The sequence below is a fragment of the Cavia porcellus genome, unplaced genomic scaffold, assembly GCF_034190915.1.
Source record: "Cavia porcellus strain 051 isolate PalLab524CR breed Dunkin Hartley unplaced genomic scaffold, mCavPor4.1 scaffold_38, whole genome shotgun sequence".
In the NCBI taxonomy this organism is placed as follows: Eukaryota; Metazoa; Chordata; class Mammalia; order Rodentia; family Caviidae; genus Cavia; species Cavia porcellus.
In genome coordinates this window covers 4,970,667-4,984,514 of record NW_026947521.1, presented here as the reverse complement: position 1 = coordinate 4,984,514, position 13,848 = coordinate 4,970,667, and the positions used below count along the sequence as shown (strand labels likewise).

At 40.4% G+C, this 13,848-nt stretch overlaps 1 protein-coding gene and 1 long non-coding RNA gene across 3 annotated transcripts in view; one reads left to right on the top strand and one right to left on the bottom strand.

Annotated features, from left to right (window-relative positions):
• The window catches only part of Sin3a (SIN3 transcription regulator family member A), a 63,400-nt gene that overhangs the window by 43,764 nt on the left and 5,788 nt on the right, over positions 1–13,848 (top strand). For both annotated transcript variants that reach the window (XM_003463578.5, XM_063243439.1), the window contains exons 14-19: positions 711–894; positions 1,959–2,532; positions 4,880–5,049; positions 8,363–8,536; positions 10,583–10,675; positions 11,501–11,595. In XM_003463578.5, coding sequence (XP_003463626.1) covers positions 711–894; positions 1,959–2,532; positions 4,880–5,049; positions 8,363–8,536; positions 10,583–10,675; positions 11,501–11,595 — 1,290 coding nt within the window. The remainder of the gene's footprint in view (positions 1–710; positions 895–1,958; positions 2,533–4,879; positions 5,050–8,362; positions 8,537–10,582; positions 10,676–11,500; positions 11,596–13,848) is intronic.
• On the bottom strand, positions 11,013–13,322 carry LOC134474782 (uncharacterized). The gene is made up of 2 exons (XR_010045630.1): positions 12,162–13,322; positions 11,013–11,897 (listed from the first exon to the last, which is right to left on the bottom strand). It is a non-coding gene; the product is annotated as an uncharacterized LOC134474782 (long non-coding RNA).

Below are 13,848 nucleotides of genomic sequence, written 5' to 3'. Positions count from 1 at the left end.
GTCCTCTCCTGGAGCATCAGCGATTCTGATCAGAGCTTTGCAGGCTGTCCAAATCCGAGATCTTCTACCCATTTTTCCTCTGACTTTGTATTGCCATTATTAGTATACCAAATGTTCTGAGAGTTGCACAGCAGAGAAATGGATATATTTTCAGTGACCAAAGGAAGAGGACCCTCTCTTCAAAGAACAGTTATGGATGTCTCAAGAGTGCTTTCTGGGGGCTGGGATTTAGCTCAGCGGCATAAGCACCTGCCTTGCAAGCAGGTGGTCGTGAGTTCGATCCCCGGTACCTATAAAAATGAAAAAGACAAAAAAAAAAGAGTGCTTTCTTTATTTCTTCAAAGAAAACAGAGAGAGAGAGAGAGAGAGTGAGTGTGTGTGTGTGTGTGTGTGTGTGTGTGTGTGTGGTGCTTTGGGATTGAGCCTAGGCCCTCATCCATGCTAGACAGGCACTCTACACCAGCTGCTAAACGAGATTTCTGACTTCAGGACAGATTCTCCCTTCCTCCTCAAGTAGAAGTCTTAAATTAGTATTTTTCTTTGATAGCAAGTTCAATACTGATAATGTTTATCTGAAGCTGCCAAAATCGCCACATGCATCACAGTACATGTCTTTGACTTTTGAAGTACAGTGAGCCTGGCATGTTTTCCATTTCTAAACTCTCTGAACTCCTGTGTTTTTGTTTCTGCCCTCCTTTCCAACCCGGCAGGTTAAAGATGAAAGAAGAAGAATGGCGAGAAGCTCAAAGAGGATTTAACAAGGTGTGGCGAGAGCAAAATGAGAAGTACTACTTGAAATCTCTGGACCACCAAGGCATCAATTTTAAACAGAATGACACGAAGGTCCTGAGGTCCAAGAGTTTACTCAATGAGATTGAAAGTATTTATGATGAGGTAAGCTGTATGGGGAGTTTCCATCTGTGAAGACGACAGTCTTTGTGCTCAGTGTAGCTTTAGTTCCTTTAAATTCTTTGTTAAAGGAAATTGAATCCTTCCAAGATACTCTTGATTTTTGCTCATGACTGTTATAACATTTGGGAGGGGGAGTTGATTGCTTTGGTTTTTGGCGTTTTATTTTTTGAGACAGGGTCTCACTATGTAGTGCAGACTGATTTTGAACTTTATGTATCTCAGGCTGATCTCAAACTCACAGCAATCCTCCTACCTCAGCCCCATGAGCGCTGAGATTACAGGGATGCATCACTACACCCAGCAATATTTTGTATTCCTGATTGTACCATTTCAAACTTCAGCCTACCACCTTTCTACCTATCCAGTTTCATAATCTCCTAATTTTTCACACCGATTTCAGTTTACACATCCTACTGTCCTTCCCACTTCTACCACTAATTCCCTAAAATGGGTCCTTTAATTGTGTAGAATGTTTCAACTACCACAATTTAAAAACTTAGTAGCAGGGGCTGGGGATTTAGCTCAGTGGTATAAGCACTTACAATCAGGTGGTCATGAGTTCGATTCCCAGTACTGATTTAAAAAAACTTAGTAGCAACCCCCAGTTCTTTTTAATTTTTTTCCCCCAGTGCTTTTTGTTAATGCTGTTACTTTGTCACCTTCCACAGCCCCAGACATTGTATCATGTCCTCTATAGGTACTATTCCAGAGTTTAAAAAAAAATTATATGTCATTAGTGTCTATTAAGTACCCAGTCTGTAAAGTACCAGGCTGTTTCTGAGAGAGGCACAAATATTGTTTTTTTTTGTTGTTTTTTTTTTTAAGCCAGTCAAATTTAGCAGTGGGGGGGGTGGTATACCAACTTTAGTGACACTAATGTTAATAAGTTCTGATAACCCACTGCCATCGGACCAGCCACAAATATTATTGTTAAAGTCAGTTCCTATGTTTTGGATTAAGCTGCTACTGTAGTTAAGGTCCTGTGGTATGGTCTGAATTTGTTGCTTCTGTTAACATTCAGAGATTACTTTTGTGTCTCCTGTCAGAGGCAAGAGCAGGCTACAGAAGAGAATGCTGGTGTCCCTGTTGGCCCACACCTCTCACTGGCCTATGAAGACAAGCAGATCCTGGAAGATGCTGCTGCTCTGATTATCCATCATGTGAAGAGGCAGACAGGCATTCAGAAGGAGGACAAGTATAAAATCAAGCAGATTATGCATCATTTCATTCCAGATCTGCTCTTTGCTCAGAGGGGCGACCTCTCAGATGTGGAGGAAGAAGAAGAAGAAGAGATGGATGTAGATGAAGCCACAGGGGCAGCCAAGAAGCACAATGGTGTTGGGGGCAGCCCCCCTAAGTCAAAGCTCCTGTTCAGTAACACAACAGCTCAGAAATTAAGGGGAATGGATGAAGTATACAATCTCTTCTATGTCAATAACAACTGGTACATCTTCATGCGACTGCACCAGATTCTGTGCTTGAGGCTGCTGCGGATTTGTTCCCAAGCTGAAAGGCAAATTGAGGAAGAAAATCGAGAGAGAGAATGGGAACGGGAGGTGCTGGGCATAAAGCGAGACAAGAGTGATAGCCCTGCCATCCAGCTTCGTCTCAAGGAGCCTAGTGAGTGCTGACACTGTGGGTGTGAGGAGTGTGTGTGGGGCAGAGATCCTAGGGCCTGGGGGAGACTGCCTTGGATATGAGTAAGGATTCAAATCTTAGCTCTGCTACTTTCTGATTGTGCAGCGTCACTTAAACACAATGAGCCTGTTTGACTGTAAAATGCATGACCTAATTGTTACCTCATGGGCTTGCTGGGGGAACTAGGAAATACACTGTGCAGTGCTAGGGACGTGGATGCTCAGGCAGTGGTTGGTACTGTGGACACACTAGTTGGGGGGAATCAGTTGCTCAAGTGGCAAATTTCTGAGTTACTGCCTTTCAATGGACAGAGAGACTAAAATATAACAGTCCTTTCCACTCTGAGAGAGAGCATACATGCCTTCTTCATGCCTCAGACAATTTTTTGAGCCATTTATGCAGACCTCTTTAGAATGGGGATTATGGCTTTTTCCTAAGTAGAAATGTCTTAAGAAGAAGATTTGAACTCAACATACAGAAAATGCAAATTAAGAATAAAGATAAGAGATTTCAAGAAAAGGAAGGGGAAGGTTAAGGAAGCCACTGTGTCCTCTCCAGGAAATTTTGTGCTACCTGTTTGTAGAGTACAGTTCAGTTCATAAGCAAGGTACTTAATGCTGGGAGTCAAAATCTTTTACAAGAGGCCTTTCTTCTAGCCGGGTGTAGTGGCTCATGCCTATAATACCAGCACTCGGGAGGCTGAGGCAGGATGATCTTTGCAAGTTTGAGACCAGCCTGGGCTACAAAGTAAGCCCAAGACCAGCCTGAACTGCACAGCAGACCCTGTCTCAAAAAAAAAAAAAAGCCTTTCTTCTGATCCTTGCAGGACCATCAAATCTGAGGAGTGAAGTGTTTTGGTTTTATTTTTTAACAGGTTGCTTTTATTTCCTGTTTTTTTGTTTTTTTATGACTGAAGAGTTTTTTATAACTGAAGAGTTAATGATACTGGAAATTAATTCTAAAAGATTTTTTCTTGATTAGTCCTAGCCTGAAAAATAAATTTTGAACCTGAATATAGTGATTCCTTTTTGCTTTGGTTGAAGTTAGACAAACTCTCAAACTGCATGGTGATGCATGCCCATAATCGCAGCACTCATGAAGCTAAGGATCACTTGAGTGTGAGGCCAGCCTGGACTAAAAAGAAAAAAACAAGTTAGAGACATAAATGAGCTAATCTGGCTTCAACCACTGACTTAACCTGGTGTGAGCTTGCCATTTACCTGAGTAGTGCTGCTACCTCTCACACTGGCCAGAGCTGGTGTACACACATCTGTGGTTTTTTTTCTGGCATAAAGACATTGTTCAGAGTCACTGAATATTTCATAGGCTGTGTGTCTGTCTGTTCTGTGGACACAAATAGGTGATATTCTGTGATGAAACTCAGGATAGCTATTCATTTAAGAGTTACTGTCCTGTTTTGTCTGTGTGTAATGATTTCATCATATTTCAGATAAATGGAAACCTCAGTTTTACTCAGTTTTTTTACTCAATCTCCATAAATACTGAACAGTTAGCAAATTAATCAGTGAAGTTTCCTTTTTGTGATTTTTTTTTGTTTTTATTGCAGTTACCACATACCTAGAAGAGTTACAAATGAGAATTATACAATTCAGTAAATTTTTCCAGTGAACACAGCTTTGTGCAAGAAAGGCCCCATAACCTCTTTGTGCCACTATCTTGATTTCCGACACTAGAGATTAGTTTTCATACTTCACATAGATAGGTCTTTAGTAAGCTAAAAGGCCCATTTCCCCAGTCCTTAAATATTCTCTGCTCGAGGCCAGATGTCTCTTCATCGATAAGATTCTTCCCTATGTGCAACAACTACAGATCATTTAGTACAATTTGTGAAGTAGTTTTGCACATCCATTTTTAAACAAAAGGACTCTGACAATACAAATAACTTCATTATTCATAGAGAATTTAATATGCACTCCTGTCCTGTTCCTGAGCAGTGTCTCCAGTGCAAGCATACAACTGTGCCGGCCCTTTTCCTCTACACCCCATACTTCATTGAAATAGTGCTATAGGAATCTGCTTACGCAGGCTGAGAGAGCACCTCCACTTGAAAGCGCCTTCTCCCAGTGTTCAGTGCGCTCTTACTGAGCCTGGCAGTATTGTTGGGTCTCTTGTTTATGTGGGCAGAGTTGCAGAGCCATTTTCCTGGGATAAACAGCCTGGTGACTGTCAGCTGTCACATTTCAGCTCTGTCTGTGGTAGCCTGCTTGCATATGTCCTTCCTAGAGGCCAGCTCTGGGGTTTGCCCTGCTCTTTGTCCCTGATCTTTTTTTCCTGGGGTAAAACTTCACCTGTCCCATCTTTCCCACAGTGGACGTTGATGTGGAAGATTATTACCCAGCTTTCCTGGACATGGTGCGGAGTCTGCTCGATGGCAACATAGACTCATCACAGTATGAGGATTCTCTGAGAGAAATGTTCACCATTCACGCCTACATTGCCTTCACCATGGACAAGCTGATTCAGAGCATTGTAAGACAGGTGAGGACTTGGTGGAGGGCAGGGTTAGTGACAGAAGTCCTTAAGTGCCAGTGGCTCAGGCAAAACACAAAGGCATCATTTCTGTGGGGAAGGAAAAGGCGAAGCTTAAGGTACAATGTGACTTCTGTTAACAAAATGGTCATTGCAGCCACTGCAGCAGCTCCTGTGCTGTTCAGCGTCCCCTTGAGGTAAGGTGAGCCCTCCTTGGACCTTGCTGACCACCTGTAGAGAGCATTCTGACCTACTGGCACCTAATTAGCCTGTCTGTACTTGGCTCGTTGAAAATTTGAAGTTCTTTTTACTAGGAAAGGTTTTCATGTAAATTTTCATTTCTTAGAATGTTTTGCTTACCTCACATATATGAGGTTCCCTCTGAGGAGGCTTGTGGTTAGGTAAAGTGTTTTGTTCCTGGGTGTTTTATAAGAATGTGGTTCTTTACAACAATGATGTCTTTATAACAAATAGCTTAAAACAGACCCCTGTGATACCTATTCCCTGGCCTTGAGTTCTGATCTTAGAATCTGAGAGTACATAGCTTTGATAAAGTAAAAACATAACAAAAAACAAATTTTTGTTCTAGAGGCCAGACAGCTGCTGTAAAAGGGAAAAGATTATTCAATTATCTCCTGAGATAAAATATTGAATCCTTTGGAAAGCACTGGTATTTTTGCTTTGTTTGTTTTATTTTGTCCCCCCCACCCCTTTGGAGTCAAGGTTACGCTATGTAATTCAAGATGGCCTATGGAGCCCAGGCTGTCTTTAAACTCATGGTGATTGTGCTGCCTCAGCCTCTCAAGTGGTGAGATTACCTGCCCAGCTTATCTTGGTTTTGTAAGCTTCCTGCCTGCCCATCTGAGATTACAGCAGAGTACTCTTAACTGGATCTCAAGTCTTAGGGATGTAGCAGTCAACTTTTTCCTAAAAATCCAAAAAAACTGTTGGACCATCTCATATGGTATCTGACCAAAATCATCCTATGAATGCAGTCAGCTCTGCTCAAAATTTCTAAGAAAGAAATTCCTGTTAATCTTCCAATTTTATATAAAATACTGACTCCATTTACCATGTGCTACTGTTTCTGTTTACACATTTGCTGTTGGTGTTCCCCCAGAGTTCACTGATGATTGGTTGTTTCACAGTCAAGCTGTGCATATTTGTCTTACTTTTTCCTGACTGGCTGGAGAGGAATCTATTATAAATACCAATAGGCAGCTATACAGACACCAAGTACAGAACTCAGAGGATAGTGGTACCACATGATGACTAGACTGGGCTTCCTGGTCTCCTGCATCCTTTCCTGCTGTCTATCTGCTTTGTCCTTGTGCCCCGTTGAATAGTCAGCACATACTTAAGCCTTCCCCAGCCCCCTGATAAGTGGCTTGTCAGGGCAGTTCCTCTGACCCTGGCAGTACATACAGATGTTTCTCTTGGGGGAAAAAAAAGTAACATCCTCTGTGTCATTTTCTTTTACGATCAGAGAGAATCTGACCAGCCTTCAAAATGGGAGGGTTGCTGCATAGTTGTCTCTGGATTTGTTGTTCCACTCTTTGAAAAGAGTTAAGGTGGGACCAGTTGGTCTAGGCAGTCAGTGGCATAGCCTATTTTACTAAGAGCATACAGATCAGGAGAAGAATCTGTGTTGTAGACGGAAAACACACTTCAGATATGCTGTTTTCACCCAACTTGCTATCTTGTTTACTGTATCCTGTATCATCAACTCACAATAAACATTGGTGGTGATATCCAGATCCCATGTAGGCTGATAGTAATTTACTTAACCATTTGGAGTTACTATCCTTCCTACTACCCTCAGATTATGCACCCTTCTGACTTGTGTCCAGTTATCTATAAATGCGTACATAAATGTCATTTGATATTGTTTAATATTTCAAAAATCATTAACACCCTTTTAAAAAGTTACCTTAAAAATTGAGTGACTTAGTTTTAAGAGAATTTCAAAATAAAATAGGAGTTTTATTTGAGAATTTTTATTCCAAAATAGAGTAAGTGGGCTGGGAATGTACCTTACTGGTAAGGTACATGTGTAACACATGTGAGGCCCTAGATTTGCTCTCCAGCACACACACACACAGGGCCAGGGATACAGCTCAGCGGTGTAGCTCCTGTCTGGCAAGTATGAGGTCCTGAATTCAATCCCTGGTTACTTCCCCCCCCCCAAAAAAAAAAAAAAACCCACAAAATATTATATGCAATTTAAGTGCTACTACTTGCTATCAAATGTTTAAAAATTAATGATGTGTCTGGTAAAAATACTGGCTGAGGGTCAGGAAGTATGACTGTGAGTTAATCTCTGCTCTTTCAGCTGAATACTCCTGGCAGTTAATTCAACCATTTCTTAAATACTTAGAGTTTCAGGGTTTACATGAGGGCTAGGAGATAGACATGGTTTTGTTTTTGTGGTTCGGTAAACCTCCTTGTTTAGCTCACAGTTTTCTCACCTAATGTGTATCTTTGTCTCATAACAGGGTATCCTCTTTTTCCGGCCTGGTGCCCAGGGAGTCATAATGATCAAATCAGAATAGGTGTGAAGACAAATTGCAAATCATTTTTAAATGCCATAAAATATAAATCATAGAAAAAAATTTTTAAGATCTTTAGAATTTACTTTATTGGTGCTGGTGATCAAATCCAGAACTTTGAGCATGCTAGGCAAGTACTCTACTACTGAGCTATACTTCAGCCCTGGTGTTATGATTTAAGTCTAAAGTGTTCCCTAAAAGTCTCACATTTAGAGGTGGGGCTTTTGGCGTGGATGATGGGGGTGCTGTACTTATCAGTGGAATCATCTATTGATGAGTTCATAGCTGAATGCACTGTTGGGGGGGGGGTCTGGCCAGAAGTGGATCGCTGGGGTTATGGCCTAGGAGGGTGTATTCCCCGGCTCCTTCCTTCTCTTTCTCTGCTTCCCGGCCGCCATGGGTTGAGCAGCTTTCCTCTGCCATGCCCTTCTGCCATGCTGTTTCTGCATTGGAGCCAGCCAGCTATGGACTGAACCCACTGAAACTGTGAGCCAAAATAAACCTCTCCTTTAAGTTGTGGGTATTGGGTATTTTGTCCCAGTGATGGGAAAGTGACAAATAAACCTGGTTTTACTTTTAAATAGTTGTGCGAATTTTATTCATGAACCACTGATAATGGTTGAAGACCTTGACGTGGTTATTTTCCGAGCCTTTAATACAGTGCTTTTGTATTATTAATTTTCTAAAATTACACTGCTTTTTGAGTTGAGTGACTGGAAGACAAGGAAAAGTGTTTTCTTGCTCACTGACGTCTTGCCTTTGCTTGGTTTTAGCTGCAGCACATTGTCAGTGATGAGATCTGTGTGCAGGTGACTGACCTTTACCTGGCAGAGAACAACAATGGTGCCACTGGCGGCCAGCTGAACACACAGACTTCAAGGAGTCTCCTGGAGTCCACGTATCAGCGGAAGGCAGAGCAGCTCATGTCAGATGAGAACTGCTTTAAGGTGAGAGCTGCTTATTGTGACATAGAACTGGCCCTTCCTAGTGAGGGTGAAAGAATCTTAGGGCTCTGGCAAAAATTGTAGCTGTGTACTTCGATGGGGTAGTTCCATTCCTAAAACTCCTGACAGTTCTGATTGGCTCGTCAGCGGAAATACAAACAGCATATACTAGTGAAAGTAGCTGCCTTCCACAGTCTACTTGGGTTCTTTCTAAACTTTTCAGAGTGTTTATGTATGAAATCTATGGCCATTGTTTTTTTGTTTTTTGTTTTTTGTTTTAAAGAATATTCAGGTAACCCAAAAAATTAAACTGATAATTTTTCCCAGAAATAATCATTGATGAAAGTTCTGAACTTTGCTTGTGATTTTTTGTTAGTTCTGTTTCGTTTCATTTCATTTTGTTCTGTTCTGTTCTGTGAGAACTGTTTAGTGCAGACTGGCTTTGAACTCACTGTGTAACTTAGGCTGGGCTCATACTTGCAGTGATCCTCCTGCCTCGACCTCCCAAGTGCTGGCATTTACAGGTACAAGTCACCACATGTGGCTTTTCAGCGTCTTTTTTTATGGCTGTATATATTTCATTTTATAGGGAATTAAACCCTGTCATGTTGGACATTCAGTTTATTTCCAAACTTTCACTATTAGCTAATTATGAAAACAAATAATTGAAAAAAACCATGGTGTCCAACCTACTATGGGAATTGGTTAGTTGATAGGATATTGTAAACACTGGATAGCATGTTTTATAATTCTTAAAAATAATTATTTATAAAGAGGTGTCTGTAATTCCAGCACTTTGGGAAGCTGACACAGAAGAATTTCAAGGTTGAGCCCAGCCTAAGTAACTTAGTGATTCAGACTCTATCTGAAAATGAAAAAGGGTTAAGTATTTATCTCAGTTGGAAGGTCCTGGGCTTATTCCCTATAAGCACAGAGATTATAATTACATAAAATGAAGATACACCCCAGTCTGTTCTGGAACTTCTTATGTACATCAAGTTTTAAATGGTACCAACAGATAGGAATTTTTAAAGCTTCTAAAAAAGAGTATTGACAGCCAGACTTGACCTTTAACCTGCGTGCTTTCTAACCAGTGGTATGGCTTACAGAATCAGAATACTCTGAATTTCTGTTTCTCCTCATGTCAGCTAAAGAAGGATAAAATGATAATTCTCAGGTATCCTTCCAGGCCCGCCCTTCTCCACGTGGCCCTATCAGTTGTCTTCCATGAAGCAGACTGTCAGGCCTCCCAGGACATGGAAGGTCCTTGGGCTCAGAAGATGAGAGCTGTGTGCCAGTCCATTCTACATTGCTCTATCTAGAACATGACTTGTATTTGCTTCTCTCAGCCATTGGTGTTGAATTTTTTTAAAGACTGCACAAATAATGGAATTTAAAATTTCAAGAACTAGGAGCCAGGGTTATAGCTCAGTGGCATAGCAGCACCTTCCTGATAAGCACAAGGTCCTGAGTCCAGTTTTGGGTACCAAAAATGAAATGAAATGAAATACAATTGATACTTTCCAAGAACTTTTATATTTGATATCATTAGCATGTAACAACTAGTTTAAAAATACTAGGCTTATTTAAATATTGACTATATTAATTCCTAGAAATAGGATTATCAATTGGAAGGGTGTTTATATTCTAAAGTGCATTCTAATAAACAATAAAATTAAGTGGTTTTTTGGCTTTTCCTTTTTGCAGTTCTGGGGACTGAACCTAGGGCTTCCATTATGCAAGCTGGTGGTGTTCTGTAAGCTACAGCCCCCAAACAAAAGTATTTATTTTTTAAAGTACTCTTGAAGTACATATATCATTTTGTTGTCAGCAAGGTTGGGATTTTGCCTTTATCTCTCAGTTTTTTTAGGATCTTTCTGATCTGTTCAGTTGGAGTAAAACTTTTATAACTTTATTGCCTCTCTACCTTCCACAGCTTGAGAAGCTAGGTGGCAAACCTATGACATGGCTTGTCGTTGAAAGCTCCAAAAGGTTCAGCTAGGTTATAGCTTTGGAGACGTTTTTTATACTCTGTCTTGTTATTTGCAGCTTATGTTTATTCAGAGCCAAGGCCAGGTTCAGCTGACCATTGAACTTCTCGACACAGAAGAGGAGAACTCAGATGACCCTGTGGAAGCAGAGGTATGAGCAAGTGTCCTCCTATTTTCTTGTGCGGAGCAGAGCTGGTAGCAGGTCCTGAGATTCTGCCTGGAACCTTGTCTTGCAGAAGACCTAACTCCTTAGGCGTGTTTGAAAAGTTAGGGGCCTAACGGGCAAGTTATTTCAGCCATATCATAGACTAAAGAAAAGGGCTTCTTGGGTGTGGGTTTCTAGCAGTCTCATCTGAGGAAGTCTTACGGTTGACAGCTTTCCTGTCTTTTTTCTTTTTGTGTGAGAAACAAATGAGGTGCCATTTTTGGTGCTGTCATCTTAACTGTATGTCTTGTTCATTTTTTATGGGGTCAAATGAAGACAGGAGTTCTGAGCCCAAAGCAGACAGTTGTGATTTAATGTGGTTTGCCTGGTAGGTAACATGAATGGGAAGCCCAGGGCAGGCTGCAGTGTAGATGAAGAAACCTATTTGGTGTAGATACTGGCTTTTATTGCCAAATCTTTTTACTCTTCTCCCTGTTGTTCCTTCTTTTCCTTCTCCCTCTCTTCATCTTTAAGAGATACCAGAAATCCAGATTTTTCATGGAGAAATAAAACTTGGCAGTGAGCCAGTTTCTACCCACTTACCATTTCTGATAAATTAAGCATGCAGCAAAACTTACTGTCTGCTGGTTAACAGAAATTTAAAATCTATATTTTAATAACAATAACAAACATGTCATTGGGGAAAAGTATTTGATCTTGAAATTTATACAGACTTTAGACATTTTAATCCTATTGTTTACTACAGTACATGTTGAGGCATTGCTTAGTTTTTATCACCTTTTCCATTTTTGCTTTTGTTTCCGACCCCAGCGCTGGTCAGACTATGTGGAGCGCTACATGAATTCCGACACTACCTCCCCTGAGCTGCGAGAGCATCTGGCTCAGAAACCAGTGTTTCTCCCAAGGTGAGTGCACTGGGTCACATGGCACCGTACATACTTGCATTTGGCTGAGGAGGTTCAATGATTCACAAGTTCTTGGTTCTCAGGTTTTCCACTCATTTGTTTTGCCTGCCAAGATGCTGGATTCGAGATTTGTGTGGCTATTACAACCTCTACTTCGTGGGGTGTCCATGCCTCCATGTCAGGGAGGGGAGAGTTGTCAAATTTGGCTGCACTGGGTGGTCATGGTACAGTCTCCAAGCTCGGTGATTCACTGAGGGAATTAGCAAGACTCAGCACTTGATCATACTTGTAATGAGGATTTACTGCAAGAAGGAATTAAAAGCAAATCAGCAAAGGGAAAAGATGCCTGTGGCAGAGTCCTCTCCCTTTGGAGTCACAAGAGACGTGTGAAAATACTATATACCAGGGAAGTTCGCTCAGAGATGCAATATCTGGGGTTTTTATTGACTGTTAATCTGTAGGCAACCTCTTTCTGGCATGAACCCAAATTCTAGACTCTTAGAAGAAAAGTAGGTTTTTATAAATGGATAGTTTGTATAAACGATTTAGTATAATGAGTCACTTACATGATTTTAGGAATGGTGGAAAGTCCCTCAAAATCAAAGATCCCACGCTGCAACCCAGGGCCAGACTTCCAAGCAGGACTTTTAAAAGCCAGTAGTCTTAAGGCTGCTATGGTAACTCTGTTCTATATAGAATTTTAAATGTCTCTATCTATAAACAGACAAATTATAATGCTTGTCCTCTGAGTATGAAAACAGTTTCAAACGTAGAAATAGGTAGGATGACTTTCTTCCAAAAGTTTAGAATTGAAATTTCATCTGTTACAATCTAAAAAGATGTTCTTCCTATATTCTGAGTCCTTATAAAATCATGGAACCATGGAACCAGACAGGGTCCTGCCCAGTATTTGTTCCTTGTTTCATTTAGCAGATTGTATGAGCCAGGTTCCTCCCAGTCATAAAGACTAATAGATTTATTATTCTGTGTGGTAGAGTATATGGGGGTAGGACATGGAAATGTACAAAACTTTGACCTCAGAAATTTGGTACCTTTCTCCCTTCTCCTTTCCCTCTCAGCCCTTTGCTTTTCTCCCTCCTTCCCTTTCTTTGTCCTACTAACATAAAGAGAGTTATATTTTTAATCATTTAACACTTGTGCAATATTCAGCTTTAGGAGACTTTGAAATCCTTTCTACTAAAAACCATTTCCCTTTAGTCAGCTTTGGAAATGGAATCTGAGCCAATAGATGTTAATTTTCACATTACTCAGCTACTTGAAAGTAGACTCCTAATTGCTGAATATGGAGGTACATGCCTGGAGGCAGAGCCAGGAGAATCCTTGTATATTTGAGACCAGCCTGGGCTACAAAAAGAGCTCAAGGCCAGCCTGAACTGCATAGTGAGGCTCTGTCTCAAAAAGATGTTGTTTTAAAAAAAAAAAGGAGAATCCTAAAATTGGACTCCAACTTCACCTATGCCTCACAATGCAAAGCAAGTTGTTCATTCATTTTAGTGTCACACACGTGCAAAGACACGTGCAAACAACTGCTAAGTTCAGACAACTATCATTTAAAACATTTCAGGATTGAAAAATTGGCTATAGCTGAACAATTTATAGTGAATGATGTAGTCAACTGATCAGGGGTCCAGAAGCCACCACTTAATACATTCAGTTAACAAATGGTGCAGACTGGTCACGCATTATCTTGATTGGTCTTGGTTCCCACACCCTGCCAACAAATAAAAATAAGTTAATTCAAACTAGCTATGTTAACCTATACTTACTAGTTCATGGTACCATCTGAAGTCAGTATTTGAATGGAATTTGTTTAGTAGTGAAAAGTTTTCTACTGAAATTTAAGAACTAACCAGGTGACACTTCAATTTAAGCAAGTATTAGAATTAATTGTGCCCAACGTCTTTTAACTGTTATGAACTTCAGACTAATACTGAGGGTTTGGAAAGCGGGGTTGTTGTTTTTATATATTTTTTTTTTTCTTATATGAGCTAAATGTAAAATTGAAAGCAATGAAAAAACAGTTTGTTATTTAAAACTCATATATTGTAAATATAAATGGATCAGCTCAACTCTATCATCTTACATACAAAATCAGGACAGATCCAAGAGTCCGATCTTTAGTTCACAGTTTTCCAGTGATTTGTCTGTTTTACAACTAACATTTAGTCTTTCTGGCCTTCAAGTTTCACATTCTTAGGACTTAAGTATCCCAAAGCACTTTTGTTTATGGAC